This window comes from Patiria miniata, unplaced genomic scaffold (genome assembly GCF_015706575.1).
Source record: "Patiria miniata isolate m_02_andy unplaced genomic scaffold, ASM1570657v1 HiC_scaffold_16, whole genome shotgun sequence".
NCBI lineage: Eukaryota > Metazoa > Echinodermata > Asteroidea > Valvatida > Asterinidae > Patiria > Patiria miniata.
The window spans coordinates 8056855-8078319 of record NW_024037054.1 but is presented as its reverse complement, the minus strand read 5'-3'; the positions used below and the strand labels follow the sequence as shown (position 1 = coordinate 8078319).

At 39.6% G+C, this 21465-nt stretch overlaps 2 protein-coding genes across 6 annotated transcripts; one reads left to right on the top strand and one right to left on the bottom strand.

Moving 5' to 3' along the window:
* Positions 1-139: 139 nt before the first annotated feature.
* Positions 140-8465, bottom strand: LOC119722868 (syntaxin-17-like). Of its 4 annotated transcripts, none has more exons than XM_038193261.1 (7): positions 8341-8465; positions 7528-7789; positions 6844-6909; positions 6220-6463; positions 5210-5415; positions 4349-4435; positions 1631-1894 (listed from the first exon to the last, which is right to left on the bottom strand). In XM_038193261.1, exons 2-7 carry the CDS (start codon positions 7690-7692, stop codon positions 1631-1633), a joined length of 1032 nt encoding a protein of 343 aa, XP_038049189.1. In that variant the 5' UTR covers positions 7693-7789; positions 8341-8465. The 4 variants fall into 4 exon arrangements, with proteins under 4 accessions (XP_038049192.1, XP_038049189.1, XP_038049190.1 ...); XM_038193262.1 differs by having other exon boundaries at positions 8383-8460; XM_038193263.1 differs by lacking the exon at positions 8341-8465 and adding an exon at positions 8064-8168.
* A 945-nt stretch (positions 8466-9410) lies between these two features.
* LOC119722866 (peroxisome proliferator-activated receptor delta-like) lies at positions 9411-21113 on the top strand. Of its 2 annotated transcripts, none has more exons than XM_038193258.1 (8): positions 9411-9502; positions 14507-14747; positions 16303-16379; positions 17346-17496; positions 17887-18095; positions 18657-18922; positions 19765-19949; positions 20604-21113. In XM_038193258.1, the coding sequence occupies exons 2-8, from the start codon at positions 14537-14539 to the stop codon at positions 20855-20857; spliced, it is 1353 nt and encodes a 450-aa protein (XP_038049186.1). In that variant the 5' UTR covers positions 9411-9502; positions 14507-14536; the 3' UTR covers positions 20858-21113. The 2 variants fall into 2 exon arrangements, with proteins under 2 accessions (XP_038049186.1, XP_038049187.1); XM_038193259.1 differs by lacking the exon at positions 9411-9502 and adding an exon at positions 12566-12951.
* The last annotated feature ends 352 nt before the right edge of the window (positions 21114-21465 follow it).

Genomic DNA, 21465 nt, shown 5'->3' with positions numbered 1-21465 from the left:
TACTTTGGTTAATTAATGTACGACGAATTTGGACTAAGCAGGCTGACCAAAAAAAAACTTCCACCAAAAAACAAACAAACAAACAACAAACAAACAAACAAAAAGCAAACAACTCAACAAACACAACAAACAAAAGACGTATTCCGATAAACATATTTTGTTGAATCTTTAATATTCGTGTCTTAATAACTGACGGATGTACGCATTGGATTATATTACTCCGTCTTTTCTTTTTACTTCCTAGTTAGGAATATGAATACAAATCAGAAGGATTGTTTTGTTTTTATATCTTTGTCACTAAAGCAATATTTTAAAGTTGAATTTGTACGCACCAGGTGCGTCTTTGGGCTCAAAACTGTTCAAATAAAAACGAAAAGAGGATGTGTGAGAAAACGAAAAGTCCCACTTTCGCCTAGGATGACAAAGTAGGCCGAAGTCCAAGAAATTATTTCTTTAAATAACCTGCCAAAAGGTTACAAGTACACATTGTACCCTTAAACCCAAAGTAGACCGAATGAATACCAACTGCATCAATATGGCGCCCAAAGCAAACAAATGAAACTCATACATGTAACTTTAAAAGGCAAGTAACAAAGTTTTGGACAAGTGCTGGAATTCATAGAAATTGACCGGCTGACCTAAGTGTTAAAAATATGTACAAAGCCAAAACCGGTATTTACATAAATAATTATTGTCCATACATGGACTTATAAGTTCACAAATTCGGTCTTTGTAAAATACATTAGAAATGCTTTTTCTTTACACTGTACTTTTTGTCAGAAATTCATGCAAAATAAATGACCTGGTTTTGGTAGCGGTATATTCTTAAGAGTACATTTGTGATCATATTGGGGGACATTACAATTTCTTTCCGATTTCTCGCCTGATGTTGTCATACCCCTGAAGTGGGGTTTTGGCCACTTAAACAAACGCCCCAGAGTGGGGATTTTGTCCTCTTTTTAGGGCAAACATTTTTCGGTACAAAACACCCCTGTGTATTTGTCTAAGTCGAGATACCCTGGGGTGGGGATTTGGTCATTCTGACAATGACAATCCCTACCCCTGGGGAAGGGTAGCGCTAGCCCCAGGGAGGAAGGGGTAGGGGGCAATGACTTGGTGCATAATAACAAATGTTTAGTAAACACACTTGTAAGGATGGTTTATGTGAAATCAGCACCAGACTATTCAACTAAAGATTACTCAGCGTCAAAAGAATTATTATCTCTAACAGGAATGATTCTAAATTCATGAGGAAGAAAGGTTAACAAAGAAGAACAAATCTAAAATGAATTCACAAAGTAAGTGTTTGAGTCTTTATGTCAAGTTTCCCCAATTTGGTCCTGCAATTCGTTCCCAGTTGGGGCACATGGAATCCACTGCATTGTGAACGGTGCGAATCCAATAGAGTAGGCTACATTCAACAAGTCTGTCCGGAGTTTTGACGTGAAGATGCAACCCATCACACCAAATTGGTCCACTGCCGAAACCCTTACCCCAACTCCTTATTTATTGCCAACATAACTGTTAGTTTGCAGCCAACCAACATCCATGGAGTCCTAATCTCTAGTTGAAAACCTCCTCTGTTTGAGCACTTTTGTTCTCCTCTTTCCCCGCAATGTGTACACGAGCTTCATCTCGTTTTCTTCTGCCCGCTGGAAGGTCCCGGGTCAGACGCTCGCCGAACCCGCGTCCTATCCATCTCTTGCAACTCCAAGCTCGCCTGTCTGTCCTTGCGTTTCTTCAAGAATCTCCCACCGACGAAGCCCAGCGCGCTGCCGCCGAGAGCGGCCACGGTGCCGATCTTCAGGCCGGCGTACAGGCCTATCGGCCCGCCGAGGCAGCCACCGATGATTGCCCCGCCGACGGGCAAAACGGCAGCTTTAATCGTCGAGGCCTAAAGGCAGGAAAAACAACAATCTATTCAAGTAAATCTGTAAACAAATTTTCTTTTGAGGAATTTTGCGTCGGCGTGATGTCAATTTTTGTTGTTGTAGCGTGAATTCACCTTAAGCTAGGCTTGGACAGGTTTATTAATAGATCTCTCTTTTTGTGACTGTCGATGGAACTTTGCATCGCTGAGAAGTCAATTTTTGTGCGGCAGGCTTTACTTCAATCTTGAAAACATTTACATACAAATATTTTCAAACGCCTGGGTCAATTTAAAAGTCTCTAATTCCTCTGTCGAAATGAATAATTCCCAAAGGAGCAGTTCCGTTATAATTCAGTCACCATTTCAGAGGACAAAATTTGGATATCCTTGGGCTAAAACGACGCTGAAAACATCTCTGACTTTGCGCTTCTCGATGAAGATTTTGTTAGATTTTTCTAGAAAGCTGTTAATCGAGTTTTTTTCTTAACTGTGTACAGAATAAAGACGTGAAAGGATGCAGTAAAAAAAATCTTTCTAAAAACAAGGAAAATAAGACATCGACATGCGAGTCAAGCATATTGGACCAAGGAATAATACATGCCAGTAACATCGATTAGAACTTCGTATAATCATGGAAACAGCAAACTTAACACACATATTATACAAATAACGACTGTTTGTGAGTGCGATGGTAAGAATAATTTCATGAGGTGACAGATTGAATGTTCTATTCCACGAGGCGAAGCCGAGTGGAATAGAACATTCAATCTGTCACCGAATGAAATTATTCTTTCCATCGCACGAACGTAAAACATTCGTTATTTGTTTTATACAACACCTGAACAAATTCTCGTCATTTGATTGGTAAATTATAAACTACAATTTATTTTGATTGCAAAGATGTTGAACTACCCCTTCACGAAAATGTTTGAACCCAACGCTGTAGCGCTGGCTCTTTGGAACAATACGCGCTACGCTGAACGCGCACACCAGCATGCATTTTGCATGCAAATACCGCGTCATGGAACAAGCGCAAAGTGAAACGGTATAACGCATGGGTATAACGCATGGTCGCACCGTGCATTATACCGAATAATAATATGTCACGTGATCTACAATTCACCAATCAGATGACGGGGATTTATTCAGGTGTTGTATAAAACAAAATAGCAATATTATATTACAAAACAATCGTATGGGCTAAATTATTTCGGGAAGTGGGGAAGGATGTGCCCACAAAATACCATTTTGGTAAAGTTCAAATATAAAAGATGCAAATTATTTAAACCGAATCAGTTTTTGTGTAATCACTCTGTACCGAGATGCCCTGGTTTTGGCAGCATTTTACCAAAGCAGACTTAACGTGAAATTAAGGGAAGAGTGACATTTGTTTCGGTCCTCCCCCTAGCTGAAAGTTTCAACCGAATTCGATTTCGCAAAGAACTATCAACATCATCACCCATTCGTCAAAAACAGATATGCCAGTATAAAAATCGACACAGTGAATAAGAAAAAAACAAGCCTGTATAAAAATACCAAAAAGTCGTGGGGAAATTCGATATAGGCAAGAACTATTTGGCGATGTTTTTTGTGTCCATTATTTTTCATCCGACTGCCTCTCAGCTCAGCGGGCCTCAGCCTGGGCTGACATGTTGGATCGGAAAAATATAAGGACATAATATAAGCAGAGAGAGAAAATAATCCTCGTACAGATAAATTGACTTCGGGTACCAAACTACAGCAACTCAGGGAATATCAGTTAACATTTGGATCACATTTTCGACGTGTTGAATGTAAGAGATCCTGGCACGCTTTAGGGTACGGACATGGGGGACTGAAACAGTTTAGCCCACTCAGATTCACTGCCCACGTGGCGTTGGGCAAACTGCCAAGTGGCCTAGTACTTAATATGTCAACTATTGGTGGCGCTGTCACAGATCGATGTGCAATGTAATGACAAGGGTGGCGCTGTTGCCAGATCTTTATCCTCTGATTCTGAGCAAGTTACAAGTACACTGCTATTTAAAGTGTACTAAATGAACAGGTCAATGCAAAGGCTGTGCTAATAGCGTGCAAACATCTCTAAATTAATGGATGTGTGTGTTCGTGGTGTTAATTGGTTAGAGTTCTTAGGGTGTATGCCAACTATTCTACAGCTGTAATCACGTCATCACAATTCATCACAGTCCTCCAGGGTCCTCACAAGTCAATCACAAGTCTTGAAAAGTTAATCACAAGTAATCACAAGTCCCCACAGGTCAATCACAAGTCATCACAAGTCAATCGCAAGTCAATCACAAGTCATCACAAGTCAATCACAAGTCAAGACAAGTCAATCACAAGTTTTCACAAGTCAATCACAAGTCATGACAAGTCCTGACAAGTCAATTACAAGTCCCCAAAAGTCCATCACAACTAATGACAAGTCCTCACTTCATTATTCATAAGAATTTCTGGCCTATATTTAACGAGTCTTACCTTGATCAGGTATTTTCGACCGGCGGTGACACTTTCCTCTGCCTTGTCAATGTTGTCAGCAATATTGTCAACAGTTTCACCTTGTGCCTAAAACAAATACAGAAAAGATAGAGGCAACATGCTTGGATCTCATTTTCAGGTTCAGGGGAATAAAGAATTCTGTTTATTACAAAGCATTTTTCTTTCTGACAATTCAAATTTCATCGGAAATGGGAAATTTAATTCATGACATTAGGCCCCCCAAAAAAAGTCTCCGGTTTCTGGTATGTGCGCGCGTCGCCAATTTTTTTTTTCAATGAAAGATGATGTCTCAAAACCGCCAAACTCATTGATTTGACTGGAATCCTGCTGCTGCACAATTTTGATGTGTTTTTAGATTGGGTTATGGTCGAGAATAAGCTTTATGTGGCCTCTCTGGACTCCCATATATTTGCACTAAGTTTAGTCGGGCACCATTTGCAGTCATCAGCCGACATTTGAAGCAAAAAAATCAGGTAAAAAAAAAAAAAAAAGCTGCGTCGCCGCACCACTTTTGGGGCAAGCTCCATACCAGAAACCGGAGACTTTTTTTTTGGGCCTTATCCTGACTTTTTCCATACCATTGCAAAACTTTATTCAGGACATTCCAGTTTGTTTACAACACCGGAATTTAAAAAAGCTCATCGTTCTAAAATCACCACAGTGCTTTCAGAGCCTAAATAGACCTGCATTCAGCAGACATCTTGGAGCTGTTTATGTAATTTTAATTCAGTCATAGTGAATGCATTTATCCCATGGAACATACATAATGGACCTCCAAGATGGCCGTCATGCAAAGGGTCTGCAGAATATCAATTTAGAAAAGTAAAACCCATAGATTACCCGGACATGTGTTGCAAACTGGTGTACGACTGAATTCAAGGACATGAGGTCATTCTGTAGATTCTCCCACGACTCCATGGATTCTTTACTCTGTAGCAGGGCTTGTTGCTGGGCCTGTTGCTGCATCATCAACTGGGCTGACTCTGCCTCTTTTGTCTGCTCGGATTCCTCGGAAACACTGTTAACTTCATCCTCGGTGCCGATCACTGAATGATAACGATCAATGGTGATTGGTTCTGGGAATTTCCTCAAAGCATGATAATGGCAAGGCAAGGAATGACATTCCCACCAAACTCAGTTAAAGAGTTCATTAACAGTTGCTAATACATTTTACAGTCTTTATGACATAAAGATGAGCAAGATACTTTACCACTCATTGCTTCTCCCTACCCAGGAGTAAATGGGCACCTTTGAGGGCACAGGTGGAATAGTGTGATCGATTTCAGCAGCTTTGCGCCAAAATGGCAGCATCAAGCTGTATACTCCCCAGGGAGCTGAGATTGTATTTGGAATGTTTCATTGGCCCAACAATCAGGGGTAATAATAATGTAAAGCACTTTGATCTAATAGCGCAATATACATGTAAGTACCTATTATTATTATTATTATTAAGAATGTGTCAGTGTCACTGCTGTGTTACATGAGTTTGATATTGGCGGATCTAGAATGCTCCCTAGAAGAATATCCAGTACACCCAATCCTGGATCCTCCAAAACCCAACAGGTTTGGGAAGATTTTGGAGGATTAGGTTACTTTAAGTATTAACACAACAGATCTGAAACAAAGTACCAGCGGTTGTCGTGGTGGAAAGTTCAGGGAGTTTCCAAGACAAAAAAGCCTTTGGAGTCAGGGTTTGAGATGAAAATCACAGTTGAAAAGTTCCATATTTAACCAGAGTTTACAATAACAGCAGGGGGCCACTTTAACAGCTTCTCAACAATGCCTATATTACAATCATAAATTCATTTTTGGCAATAGCCTAAAGCACGCTCTACACAATCAATTGTTACCTTCAAAATCTTCTGAGCTTTCAATGTGTCTTTTCCTCAAACCGGAACCCACTTCTGGCCCAGAGTGGCTAGGGTGTGCTTCCCCTAGCGGCAACTTGTCGATGTCATTCATCTCGATGAACTGCACGATTGCATGGATGGCCTCTTCTTTGATGGGGGACACCCTACTATCAAAAGCCGGGAGGTCCGGTTCTATGATGAGGCTCCTTGTTTTTTCCATCTCCCGGATGTTGGCTTTAAGTTGCTGTGGACAAATTTAGACAACTTTGATTAAAAAATCTTTTGATTAAAATAACAAGAAATTAAGAATGATGAGAATTGGTTGTCAAGACAGATAAACAAGCGAAACAAAAACAAAGTCTTGTCAGTTTTTGAAATATATTCCAAATTAAAATAGCGAAAAAGAACTACGACAAGCTCGATCAGAACTCAAGCTGAAAATGGCTTAATTTCAAAAATGAAAATACAATAAACATGACACTGAAATGTTTCTGAAAAGGGAACATGCAGGTTTCAACAATTTCACAGGATAAAATGGATCGTGGTCTAATATATTCAAGATGCCACTGCATTTCCTGTGGTGCAAGTCAAGCTTAAAAAAAATAAATAATGCACAAATTTTACCTGTACTGTTTGTCTTGCATTGACTTGCTCTGTGGTCAGCTTTTCCCAATTCTTTTGCCGCTGAAACTGAAAAAAAAACATGACAAATTTCATTTGGCAATTTAAAAACTTTCAACATTAAACAAACATATTGCATTGGGTAATATTATTGGCATGCGTGGGATTACGTAATCCGCTGAAAACATAGACACACCATTTTTCATTGGTTGCTATGTGTTACCATTCAGCACTCCAGACTCAAAAACCATTGAGTTTCAAGAACATAGGTCTGGGAGCTAGATATGTAAAATGTAAAAAATTCCCGGATGTCCGTGACAAGGCTATAGTAAATTGGATTGATTTCTCTACATCATTTTCTGTAAACCAAAAACTGAAGTAGAGAAATCAATCCAATTTAATACAAAATTATGAAAGTGAATTTTGTTCACAACATTGCAAATAAACATAAACAGAAATAAGCGGATATTTTCTAGATACGGTAAGGGTTAAATGATGTGTTATCAGACATGTTTACTTACTTGGGTGGGAATCGAATGTGCAGACATTTGACCACTTGATCACTGTGCTTGCCCAGGGTAGGCCAGCTGGTTAACATTAGCAGTTGGTAACGCAATCAATAGGGCCTAACTTGGCTGAAAATTAACTTTTGTTTTCCAAAAGGAAAGGTTTAATAATTTACGTTACCTTTTCAATGTTGACCTTGTGCTGTCGCAATCTCTCCAAGTCCGTCGGAATGACAATCTTGGTGAATTTCTGTATGGAGGGCTCGACTCGTTTCAGCGGCTGTGATCCCTGCATGGAGCTGTACATGCTGCTCGTCATTGTGTCATCGTCCCCAAAGGCGGCCATGTTGGTTAGCGGTGCACCTTGGCCGGCACTGCCTGTCTTCAAATTGGACGAAAACTGACAAAGTCGAACTCGAAGCTACTGTATAGGCTCACCGCTCCTGTAATGTTTGAACAAGTATCTTCAAGAATATCTTAAAAAATAAACAATCAAGAGAACGGCACAGTTTGAATTCTGTCCTGGTCTATTCCAGACTACATTCTTGCAAACTGATTGAGTTCGAGCATGTAGGTGGTGTGAGTATAACCATGGAGCTATATAAACAAATTACAAAACAGTCAGATTTCCAATTCCAGAGAAAAATCATTGAAATGAATTGTTGAAGACAAGTTGTTCTTGCTCATGTTGAATAATTCAATAAATTAAAGTCTTACCTTGATCAATAAACATATATTCTCAAAGGATAACACATTTACTTCCTTTCAATATTGTCGACTAAATATCTCCGAATGTTTGTTTACAAATTCGAATGACGTAATGCTAGCTAGCTACACGTAGCACCAGACTAAATATCAGTAGGTTACATGCAGGGTCGGGGAACCTGACCACATCGGGAAATTCCAAAATCGACACGTATTTCAGAATCATATTAATCATAGACGCTCATTAACGTCTTTAAAGAATGAAAGAGCTAGAATGAAAGTTACAGACCTGTACTTTCTATTTATTTTTCGATAAATAAAGACTGCATACCCATTCAGTAAACGCTAGTAAAACACAAGAAAACATTCGACGTCATGACGTGTGCATCTGTTTACAAAGCCGTTAACATTGAAATGGACAGAATACATACAGTGAAAGGAGATTATGATTAGACTTTACCCAATCGACGTTTAATTCTTAATTCTGTCTGAGGGACAACTTTTATTATACAAAATAATTATTGATGCTCCCTAAAATTTGGCAGATATCAATAATATTGATAGTTTTAGCGAAAGTACCAGTGACTTGAATTTGTTTATACTATGATAAAATCTTTTCTCTTTCTGTTTTTTTTTTTTTGGGGGGGGGGGGGCGCTCTTGGAAAATAACATCTAAAAGATCACCACTCAATGCCCTAGTCTTAGCCCAAGAAGCTAGTGATCGATATTGGGTGGTGCAAATTGCGCCCTCTCTAATGGCACAACAATTAGACCAGCGGGCCTACTTGCATTAACGTCTTGGCCATTTTATTTCGTTTCAGCGGTCTAACTTTTCTTTATTTTCTCCCTAGGCTTTTCTAAGGCACCAATCAGCGATCGAGAAAAAGGTTCAAGGCTCACGGTCACCCGACAGCGGTTGTAAACATATGCACTTCACGTGTTGTGCAAGCATGGAGCTATAAAAAGGAACTGTGTTTGTTCGAATTTATGCAGACGGTCTTATTTACATAAATGACCCCGCCCCCATTGCTACGAAATAACCAAGACATTAAAGTAAGAGAAAGTACAAAACATATTATGCAAGGGCGCTACACAACAATGCAACTATCGCTCTTGATCACTGACGTCTTGGGTCAAGCCTACCACTGCCCATGTACCATCCACAAAGTTTGACTTTAAGTTGACCAGCTGCAGTCGACACATAAAAAAGGCGTTCTGCAGACTGTGTCTGCACTTAAAAAGTATTGAAAAATAAGTATTCATCCAACTTTCTACTGACGCAAGTCTAGGCCGGAAGGCATTGTTGGTAAAAACCACCCTAAAATGCATGCAGTTTACATTTATATTAATTACTTAGTTCATGGTCCGATCTTGACTGGCTCGATGATGATGAATGTGTAGTGCAGATGCCGGGGACTAGTTAGCACGGAAAAGATGACAAGTGCTTTCAGGTAATTATCGCTTTTTGACATTCCAGTGATACAGTTATGTCTCAAGTCTAACACTGTTCACTCGACTCGGAGATCGCGAGATCCAACGGATCTGTGGTGGTCCTAGGACCTATAGGCTAACTGAGGGCCTAGGCCGTAACTAGACCTGCGCATTTATCGATACATGTACACGTCACGCACTTCCTACCTCCATGGCCTACCAGTTGCCGTGCAGCTGTATGCTGAGGAACGGCTCGAATAACATTGCATATTGGATAATGTTGGATGAGGCAGGACTTCGTGTCTTTTGATGACAATGGCAAAACTTGTCCAGTGACTCTTGAGGAATTCAGGATAGAATTCCATATGGCCATCACTAATTTTCCCCTGGCCCTGCAGAGACCTATCAACCATCAGCCTGAAAGCGATAACATGTCCTAAAAAAGTCAAATTAACAGGGACAATTTTGACGCATTTACTGCAGAAAACACTTAGAATTTTTCAGACCACTCCCAAAGGGTTTGTGCACAATAGCAGGTCTAGAAGTACTCATGTCTCTCCGTTAGTCCGTAGGTAATACCATTACCTAATAATACTAGGCCTAGTTAGTAACAAATGTTCATACATTGTCTATTGCTCCTACATATTTGACAGATTTCAACCATGTTTCAACCAAACTTTTTTTTACAAAAGTATCAGTAGCCAAGCCCCAACATTTCATATGACCAAAGTGGGGTCCAAGGTCATCATGAGGTCAAGGTCAAAATAATGTCTGTGGTGACCTCTTCATCTGACCTATAGTTATGGGGTCAAAGGTCAAAATAAGGTGAACACACATTCGCTGGCCCGCAGCTTTTGAGATCCGATCAAGCTTGTTTTTTTTTACTAGCATCCTTGGTCATATAGACATACTTTGTCGTATAGTACTGCTTGTACTGGTAGGCCCACTCCAGACTTGAAAATCAGATGGAAGTAACACTTAGCACGTCCACCAAGGCCTGCATATTATTAGAAATATCGCCTGATTACTGCTAAATGCTTTTCATTAATGTTCAGCTGTCACTCTTGTCAGAAAATTTAACTCTTATGTGTATGAAAGTCCCAACATGCAATACAAAAAAATAGACTGGCACCTGAAACAACCAGTCCAACAACCCTTCAGTACTGCATCAATCAACTGTGCCAAAAGAAACATCTGGAATGTCTGGTACAAGTCTCTATTTATACACATTTCTCCATATTCAGCCATTAGACTAATGACACTGAATGAAGAGGTCAGTCTTTTCAAATAGTTGGACCAGAGTTGGACATGTAGCAGTCTAGTCTTTAGCTTCATTTTGAAATCACTTGACTCCCCTCTCATGTGCAAAATATTGAATAAAAGTCTCCTTTAAAGGGAATATACATCATTTGCTTTTGCTGTAATTTTCAGAAATGGATGGAATTGGGGGTTGGAAATATATAGCAAATATAGTTACACTGACTTTTTTGAGGTTTTGGGTTCGAAAATGCTATAAAAACCAAGAAAAACAATCATTTTCCTGTAGTCTGGTTCCCTGACTCCATTTAAGAAGAAACAGAGCAGTTTACATATATTGGGGAATTGTAAGGTCAGGGAACCAGTCTAGCGGGCTTGTACCCGTTCATAGGTGTGTAATCGATTGCAAACAAGTGCGATGGTCAACTGGGGCCAGTATTTAAAAAAAAAGCCAGTTTTTTCCAACGCTGATCGGCCGATCAGCGTTGGAAATTGATACAAAAATACCACTTTTCTTGAAAATGACAGTATACCAGGTGCCATGATTTTACAGGATGCTTTACACTGTCATTCACTAACAGTCCAGCAAGGTATTTCAAAATGATTTGGTAGTTTTATTTTTTGATGTTTGCAAATGTTGTATTTTCCCTTTAAAAATGTAGAAAATTTGAGTCTTCAAACTTGGTTGGTGAAATACTGAGGACCTTTTCTTTGCCCAATGAAACATTTGGAGAATTTTGCTGGCTAAAGAGTGAGCAAAGTTGGCCTGATTGCCAAGGTCCCAGTCTGGGTTCAGACCTACTCTTCATCCAGCATTTATGGAAAGAATTAGCCCTGGTCCTCATTGTAGTGCTGACGAATCCCTTGTTAACTTGATCTTAATCCTCCATGGATGCATGGAGGAATGCCTCCATAGACCGTTTCACAGACACCGCCATCTTTGTGGTCAATTGGTAATTTCAGGGGCCATTACAATAGAAATGCATCTCAGCATGCCTTTGTAGCCTGAGCATGACGGGACGTCTTTCTATTGTAATGCCCCCTGAGATTATCACGTTAGATTATCACGTTAACATTATCACGGTAGCCGTGAAACAGTCTATATTGTGGATATCTATATGTATGCCCGGAGGAATGAGAAGGTTGTTGACGTTTACTTATTAAGGGGCATAATTTAAAATTGTCTATGGTAAAAAGTAATTATTTGTATTTTAGGTAATCTTAATAACAATGGTGGTGATTTTTGTGATTTTTTAATATAATTGTGTATTTCACAGTCGGCTCAGTTTAGATGTGCCAATTTCAATTATGCAAATTTTTGCCGTTTTTCGAAAGGTACATGGACATTTTGAGCCATGCTGGATGTCTGTTATTGTTTTCCTTATGGGTCCATACATTTTCAGGATTTAACAAAAGTTTGCTTGAAGAAAGACAGAAGTTCTATGCGAGTAGATAATTGCCAGCCGTTCACGCAGATTTTGTGTGGTATGAAGTAATTGATGTTATTTTGCGGGTCGCGTCGAGGTAACCCATCCTTGATCTTAACCTTGTGACCAAGCCTCACCCAGGTGTCCCGCGTGCCGAACAACTTCCAAAAAGACCCCCATGCAGTCTTAAATGTACGCCTCAAGTTCAAGTTATTCACATCGTGTTTATCGTTTTAGTTTACGTAAATTGTGCAACCTGGGTCAATACGTGTAGGTCCGTAGGTCGTCTTCGGGGTCGAGCCGGAAAGTAAACATGTATAAGGCTTTGAAATCACTGCACGCATTGCATTGGATGGGGTTGTGTGTACATGTACATGTACATGTACTGTACTTGCCTGTTCAGGCCGTATGCTGCACTAAAAAGGCAGGAGTAATTCCTGTGTTTGGTGATTTTCCACTACCGGCGTAAACTTGTACTTTGGAATCTACGTTGTTGCTGTGGAACTATCTAGTGCAAAGTTCATCGACGAGTGATTTGTCTTTGTAACCCATCGTGCGTGTGTACAGTCAACACGCAGATACGAGATCATGATCATGTGACTTATGCGTGTTGTGAGGCAGGATCTTTTATAAAATGTGTGAAGTACTGAATTGATAATATTTCTATGGAGGAACGAACATTAGGCCTATGTTGTGTCAACGTTACATAGTATATTTCCACTATAGTATCTACAGATTACGTTCCACAGGGTGACTGGACGCTTTTTATTGAATTACAAATGAAGGTATGTGCATGTCTGTATTGTTACACGTCTAGTGTGTTGGTTCTACGGTGGGGTCATGGATATTTATATTCTGGTGTCGTGAAATGTTGATTCAGGCCCACCCCCTTTTCGCCACGTGTAGGTAAACTATGTATAGGAAATATTGGGGTTTCTTGAGTTTTGCATTCGATGGGCATGTTTTTTTTTTACAAGAATTTGCTATGGTGTGACCTAACAAAATCACCATATTTCTAATTTGGATATTTTAGAATATTATGTATTTGTCCTATCTCTTCAGGAACCAGTTATCGCTAGGATTATTATATATCTTATCTGATTACGGAAGAAACAAGGACTTCAATTTTAATTTTAAAGTTGACTGGATGGAACGGGGTTTGAATCTGCGACTTCTGGATCACCGTTCCGGTGCTCTACCAACAGAGCTATCCGGCCCTTTGTTGGCGGTTCCTCAACTTTGTCAATGTCTTTTTTTGGGGTCTTTTGTTTTGGTATAAATTATAACATAAATGCACGTAGTCATTTTCCCTCTGTAGTTTAATTTAAAAAAGAGAAAACTTTAACTTTTTCCCTCAATTTTATAGTGATACTTTTGTGTTAAAGATTTTGGTCCAAATAATGGGACTCTTCGTTAGTGATACAGGTAGTTGATAGTCAATATTTAGATAAGGTATATAAGTCTCTATATTTATACGGAGCAACTGTGTGCACCGAGTCTTGTTTGCAAGTACAGCCTTGTCCAAGTTGTCCTACCCATTGAGGCGATGCTGTTTAAATAAAGGACTATTCGACTATAGACGGTTAAGTTGTTGTGGTAGCCAATACTGGTATTAAGCTAGCTATAAATGTCTTAATCGTTTTCTATGCCAATTACGTCATGTATAGCATGATCAACAATAAACTTTGTTTTGCAAGTGCAGCCTCGCTTTCCGGATCCAACATTGCGACCCTGTGTAAATAGCGAATAAATTGGTCATACTTTGACCAAGTGGGGGCGCTTCAACGAAGCCAGTTGGGCTACTGACAATCTGACACACGTTTGCTTGTTGCTACAAATCAGAATTACGTTTAAAAAATCTTTATTATCTATAAATGGAATAAAATGTGTTAAATTGCTTCTATAAACGTGATATTTCTGCTTTATGATGCCAAGAGTTTATAGTCTTGCCCTGCCTTCTACTTGGCTACCCGGAGACTTATGGGATTATTCTGATATCGTTTTCATGATTTGACATGGTTTCATTTTACTGAAATATCTCTTACGTTGAACGTGATCCGTGGGCAAAATTTATAAACTGTGTTTGTGTTCAAAACTCCATAACTAGAAAAGTACATGAATGATTCGAATGATTCTTTCACTAAAAGAAAGTTATTAATTGGTTTTCACATCCTAGATCTGGGAAGCGCTACACGCAGAACTCCCTTTAAAAATTCAGGGGGCGCCCTTTGGGTTTCTTTTTTTTTACACCCTGTAGAACACAGGAGTGCGTATTTCAAAGAGCCCAAGTTTCACACGACACCGGCCAACCCACTTATAGCCGTTTATTTTCTCTACCAGTAACCACCTGCAATCTAATCATCAACGATAATGTCGGTAACTATTGACGACTGTCGACGAGAGGAGGCAGAGGCAGTCATAACTTCCCGATTCAAGACCTATCTGCAGGCGGAGGGACCGCTTAAGAAACGGGCCAAGATCGAGTCGGTGGACAGCAGTCCGTACCCGTCAGGATCCGAGACGTTAGGGTCGCTGTCGGATGACTCGTCGGATGATACCAGTAAAAACTTCAATTACAGTGGTGAGTGAGTTAAGAAAAATAATAGAATGTGCAAAACACAACCAAAACCATTATACAAGCATTGCAAGCATCCAAATTCCCCACCAATCAACAATAAACATAAGACAATCACACGTCTGATCACAAGTCAGTCACAATACAATCACGAGTCGATTAAAATTATTTTTATTGTCAGCGGTAAAAAATCATTGCTAGTCTTCACAAATCAATCACATATAGTCAATTGTAATTAATTCAGTCACAAGACAATTGTACGTCAACAAGTTAATCACAAGTCATCACAAGACAATCATACGCCAACAACAAGTCAATCACAAGTGAATTTCAAGTCAGTCATTAGGCAGTCTTAAGGCATTCACAAGATAAGCAGAAGCGGTCACAAATGACCACGAAGCGATCATAAGTTAATCGCAAGTAAATCACGAGTTATCAGTCTCATTGACAAACTTTATTAATTAACACATTGTTACAAAGGCTTTAACTTTGACCTTGTATCTCGTAACCTAACATGTTTGTGATTTGCAACTATGCCAAAAAAGATAATCAAATCAGGAGGATGAGAAACGATAACAATAAAAGTATCTAATCTTTTTTGTCCCCCTGGCTTTTAAGCCAATAAAGGGAGATCTTGCGGTAGTGTATATTCCTTCTGTGTGTCCGTGTGTATGTGTGTCCGTCTGTTCCTTTTTGTTTGTTTAGGTTAACAGTTTAGTGCTGTCATATGAAAAGTCATACTTCACTCTCAACCAAACTTGGTGACAATAATCTTTGGGTAGAGGGGACTTAAGATGACTTGAGACATTTGAGGGCAAAAGTCATCTAGGGGTCAAGTGAGGTCATGTTGTTTTTGGTAAGGTAAACTGAGAAGTGCTGTCATATGAAAAGTCAGACTTCACTCTCAACATGACTTGAGACATTTGAGGTCAAAGGTCATCTAGGGGTGAAATGAGGTCATTGTTGATTTTAGTTAGGTACGCTGAAAAGTGTGCTTACTAACTGACTATAAATACTGCCAGCATGCCAGGGGGATCGCACATGTTTAAATTGCAGTATTTGTTTGCTGTTGTAAGGGACCAAAATTTAAAAGCCATATTACATGCTTCGGACTAACGCCTACGTACGAAGTACCTGCAGAAATAGATTAATATCTGGGTCGTGCTCTACATAACAAGGATATCCCCTTCCGCCAAATTTATGTGCGGTAAATAAATACACGTAAACGTCGAAAAATTTCAGCAGTTACCGGATTGGAATAGATGCATACGCCACGTGACATTAAAACTGGAACTTTGACGGAGAATTCTTGGAATAAAGACCAGAATTATTCTGATTTGCTTAACAACAATTACGCACGCCGAAAGGGAAAATGGTCTTTAAAATGTAATTTCGAGAAATTATGGAACTTAAAACCGACAGGGAATTCTGATATTCTCTCGCCTTTTTACCCAATTTCCCAGAAGGACACAATCATTACGAACGTGTCTGAATAATTATTTAAAGATTTTACCTTAGGTATTGTTGATGTTGATATTCCCTTGTAATATATTTTTTCCAGAAATAATTCGTTGCCAAATATGCGGCGACAAGGCCTCTGGCATGCACTATGGTGTCTACTCCTGCGAAGGATGTAAGGTAAATTATCGTCATTAAAAAAAATAGTGCATCAAAATCTGTTTTCGTTGTAGAATCTGACTGTAATATAGACTTTTCTACGCTTGGTTGGCAAACTGCATATTTTGCAAACCACGGGTTGCAAAACTATGGAAGGTCCAACCCTGCAAAAAAGTTGAAGAAGAGTTATTACAGATAACCGAAATATTTATTTGATTGTTGGAAATTCAACATTGTCAACAAAGCTACAACATAATTTCTGAATATGCCATTTTACTATGTATTGAGGGCGTTATGGTGATTTTTTTGTGTGAAAAATATGTTGCCAACCACGGCTTCAATTTATGCGCTTGCGGCAGCCCATATAAAATGGCGCCGATGTTTACAAACAAAAGAAAGGTCTATTAATGTAGACTGCATCGAGGCTTGTTAAAGGCATGCAATCATTCAAACATAAGTGGTTATGTAGTCACGCCTTCTGGGAACTAGACACGAATTGTAGAAATGTGACGTCATCCCCCATTCAGGCGGTTATAACCTTGAAGTGCGATGATAAATAACCCGATCTTTTTTTGCTTTGCGTGTGACATATATAGCTTCAGTTTTGTAAGCCAAAGGGCAATCTGATCACGCAACGCAGGTCAAAGGGCGACCAAAGTCAGTAACAATATCGTTGTAAATACTGAGTGCGATCAGGCCTGATCAGACAGGATACCAAAACACAATAGACAAAAGTTGGAAGTGGGCCTATAGTTATGCGATCATTATAATGACGTGAAATTTATTCCGGGCACGTAAAGAGTATTTCGTGCTCATAACAAGTGAAACAATAGAACATGGAACTTCGCAAAAAGAATCTGGCGTTTGCGCACAACCATCTTAAAACAATATTAGTTATTTGGGTAAGAACGCATGTTTATGAAAATGTATGTAAACAAATCTTCAATTAAATAAATGGTTAAATTGAGTGGTTTGGTTGATTCGTAGGGATTTTTCCGACGGACCCAGCGGATGAATCTGGAATATAAACCCTGTCCATTCTGGGAAACCAAACCATGTGACATCACCATCAAATCACGCAATAAGTGCCAATATTGCCGCTTCCAAAAATGCCTTGGACTGGGCATGTCCACAGGGGGTGAGTTTCGAGTATTTTTAATGGTGTCTGCTGTCTAACGCAGTCGTCCCAGTTCAATTCAATGCAGTTTAAATGCTATAAACCCAATACATGTATGTGTGGGTGTGCATGTGCGATCGAGTGTAGGTTTATAATTATGGGAAAGTCTCGTACCGCAAGATACAACGTCTTTTTATTACTTGGAGTAATTTGTGATGTAGTCAAGTATAAATTCATAAGTTACGGTAAACGTTCCGTTATCTTAAACAAACATACGTCACTCAAGTTTCTTGAAGTAGGCCTAATGAAGGAAAACAGTAAAAAAAAGTGTCACGGAAACAATTCTTTTTCCGTGAATTAAAATAATGACGTAGAAGGTCGTTCCTTAAATGACCTTGTTTTATTCATAAGCCGTTCGCATGGGCCGCGTGCCACGCGCGGAAAAGGAAAAACTCATGCACGAGATGGAGCACATCCGGGACAGTGTGGCGCTGAACGAGACGGAGGAAGAGCGCCAGCATCGGCTGTTTGTGGGCAGGATTTACGAGAACTACGCCGACCACTTTGAGGGCGAGAAATCGGAACGGGAGATCGAAGGCTTCCGAATGTATGTCAATCAGGTAGGCACCGGAGACACATTGTGTAGTTTCTTGAATGATGTTCAGTTTTCATTAAAATATCACCACTTCATGAATTAATTTGCTGTGATCTCTTATTAACAAATCCAGCTTCCCAAGACTTATTATGGTTTCTGGTTAATACATTGTATTTGTGATTCTTTTGTCGGACTTGTATTTGAACGTGAAACGCCAGTACAGTCAAGAAATTCAAATCATAATTATCTCAAAAATATGTGTAAACAGAACATGATACACTATAATAAGCAAATATTAAATGAACTGGTGTGGTTTCTATGTAAGTTGCTATTAAGCTATAAACTAAGAACTTAGAGATGAATTTCGAATCAGCATTGAAGGACATCGCTTACCTTTTTGTTTTGTTAAGTAATCGTCTCGAAGTGGGCACTGGGGTCCGGATTTTGATACTAACATGATAATGGAATATATATCTTTCAACCAAACCTTGCAAAAGAAAAACGGTAAGCCTACGGAATAACAACAATATGATTTTTTGCATTTTGCAACTTTTCCTTGGTACACCTCTTGTTGTACTTTCTGCAGGAGATGGAAGTAACTTTCCCCACCGGTATCGTCTTCACCATCCATCCCATGAGTACATCCCCGGAGCTACTCGCCGGCAAGCCCCGCGAGCTCACCAACCCGTTCCACGTCAGTAGACACCTGTCCTGCGCCTCGGAAATCGGCATCCACAAGATGGCTAGTTTCCTCAAGAAGGTGCCGGAGTTCAGGGCGCTGTCTGCCAATGATCAGCTCATCCTCTTTAAGGAGTCGTGCTTTGAAGTCGCAATCACTTGTAATGCAGAGAGGTAAGTCTTCTTTGTTCAGAAGCCTCGTGCACGATTTGGTATGAGCTGCCATCAAGCACCGTACCAATAACGACAGTTTAACTCGCCTGTTCTTAAGAGGAGGGTTTTTATGTAAGTTTTGGAAAGTGGTTGTGATAGGTTTATTGCTTCGATAGCCAAATTGTATTGATACAAAAGTTTGTGAAATTTTTTCTTTTTTTCTAATGATAACCGCCCATCGTTGGTCAATCAGTTGTCGAAAGCTATGATTGTGATATAGCCTACATCACATCATGTAGCCAAAGAAGGCTCAAAGGATATATTTTCTAAGCAGGATACATCCATGCACAGTGTTTGCCTGTTCTTACTATCTGTTGTAATGGATATGACTTTGATTGCTCAGCTTTGGTCTTTCTAAAATTATCCTGCGTTTTTCAGACTACATGTACATGTAATTATTTTGATTTGTTCACGCTTCGGGAAGTCCAGTGTCAAGCGGACTAGTCTGTGTTATGGTTCTCATGTTTTTAAATGAGGTGGTCTTTTATGATGGTTTATCAATTAAAAACCGAAAAACTTGTATCTGACTTACAGTTCATATATCGGTATAACGTTGGATAGTCCTTGGTCTATGGCGAGACTTAACAACCTACACTACAAAAAACATACCACCTGTCATTGCTGAGTTGCTGAGTTAAATGAGCATACGTTGGTCCAGGTCGCAGTTTTAAGTCCCGATGGCAATCAGTTTTTAATCGTTCAACCTTAAAGAAAAATGAACCCTGTCAGTTTTACCAAAGTAGTTTAAGTTAAGTTCTGAAAACAAAAGTATTATTACTGATAATGAATTCCCTGCCCATTAGGTACCACCTGGGGATCATCCATTTTCCTGAAAACAACACCTACGTGCAAGAGCAACGAATGGAACAGATCTGTATGCGCATGGAGATCCAACAGCCAAAGATCAAGTACATCACGAGGTTAAATGCGCTGAAACTGAGTGGACGGGAGAAGGCGCTGTTCACATTGCTCATTCTTATGGCTCCAGGTAGGGCTTAACAATGATTGGTATAAATATTGTGTCGGGGATGTAGTCAGGACTTTTTCCTGTGACCTTTGGAGTCTTGTTATTTTCGTCAATTATTTGAATTTTCAAAGACAAACTTACTTAAGTAACTATTCTATATTTCGTTATGTGAAAGAGTACTGGTATATTAGTCAACATTTTGTTGTCATTTAAAGTGTGTTTTTAAGAACCAAAATATCACCGAGAACTTCTCGAGAACTTTTATAGAGCCATTGCAGCAATAAAATGATACTGTTAAATCCTACATTAACATTTAAACGACCCACGTGCTTCTATTTTGAAAGTCAAAGCATAAAGAATCTTTGTTCTTTTTACGTTAGACATGAATCAAATCTGATGTTCCATTATTAGAAAGTTTTTTTGTGAGGTCTCAGAATAGGTGTCCACAATATCATTGAATTGTGGTTTGTTAATATCACTATCTGACAGTTATTTGCTTGAATTGAGACTTGATAGACAAGGTAACCGTGGCTAATGTTTTATCAGGTAAACTTTGCAACTTAAGCTTAATGTTCAATAGCATTTGAGATGGAACAATCCTGGATTACTCAACGAATCCTTGTCTCATTTTTATCCCAACTCAATTTCCAACATCCAAACTATCCCAACCATCAGATCGGGAAGAGTTAACAGACACGGAGGCCGTCGAGAAATTCCAAATCAAGCTCGTCAACGCCCTCGCCATCGAGCTAGCCCGTAACCACGCCCACAAGAAGAACTTCCTGGCGCGCGCCCTCAACCTACTGACCTTACTCCGTGACGTCATGCCGGAGCAGATCAGCAAACTCAACGCCATCATTAGCATGTTCGACGGTCAGTTGCCCGTCCAGCCCAGCCCGCTCATGAAAGAGGTGTATCGCCTCACGTGATGTATGTCCATAGCAACGCATCAGCTGTTGTTGCCTGGCAACACGTTCTATGGAGATCCATGTTACGGGGGTCGACAGAGGGCGTCCTGTACCCTCTTAAACTTACTTATTACTGCAAGACATGCCAGGTTTTGTTGAATACATCAATTCCATTTTGGAATTATGTTGACGTTCTGATAGTCATTACTGGGATGCTTCCTTGTCTCAGCGCCCATCACATGTGCGATCTGTATAGCTCTAAACACATCACTAAAGGGGAATGTGTAGCGTCCCAGTAGTGTTTGAAAGCCAGCCCAGTCATCCAAAAAAATGGGCAACACGGATTGGTCTATACTTGCGTCTACGTGTCTTACAACCTCTGCTTCACGTAGATGTCATCCACCTTATATACCCTTGTACTCCGACCATCTTGGATATGCGGCCTTAAAGTCGACTGGAAAAAACTGAAATATTTAGCGTCGTTTGAAGCATGTTGGCCTGATGCGCGTTTGGTTGTCTGTGAATATGTATTTGTATTATAGCTACGACTGAACAATTTGACCAATGATTGTTGAAGTATATCGTGAAGTAGATTGATTATGAAATTATTTAATGTGTATATTCTTGAT

Bases quoted from the DNA above. Each gene is read 5' to 3' on its own strand.
- LOC119722868 (XM_038193261.1), bottom strand. From the start codon at position 7,692: ATGGCCGCCTTTGGGGACGATGACACAATGACGAGCAGCATGTACAGC. The intron at 6,910-7,527 runs GTAACGTAAATT...TTTTTTTTTCAG, and splicing joins ACAAGGTCAACATTGAAAAG to TTTCAGCGGCAAAAGAATTG. The intron at 1,895-4,348 runs GTAAGACTCGTT...TCCTGCCTTTAG, and splicing joins GTCGAAAATACCTGATCAAG to GCCTCGACGATTAAAGCTGC.
- LOC119722866 (XM_038193258.1), top strand. From the start codon at position 14,537: ATGTCGGTAACTATTGACGACTGTCGACGAGAGGAGGCAGAGGCAGTC. The intron at 14,748-16,302 runs GTGAGTGAGTTA...TATTTTTTCCAG, and splicing joins TAAAAACTTCAATTACAGTG to AAATAATTCGTTGCCAAATA. The intron at 19,950-20,603 runs GTAGGGCTTAAC...CCCAACCATCAG, and splicing joins GCTCATTCTTATGGCTCCAG to ATCGGGAAGAGTTAACAGAC.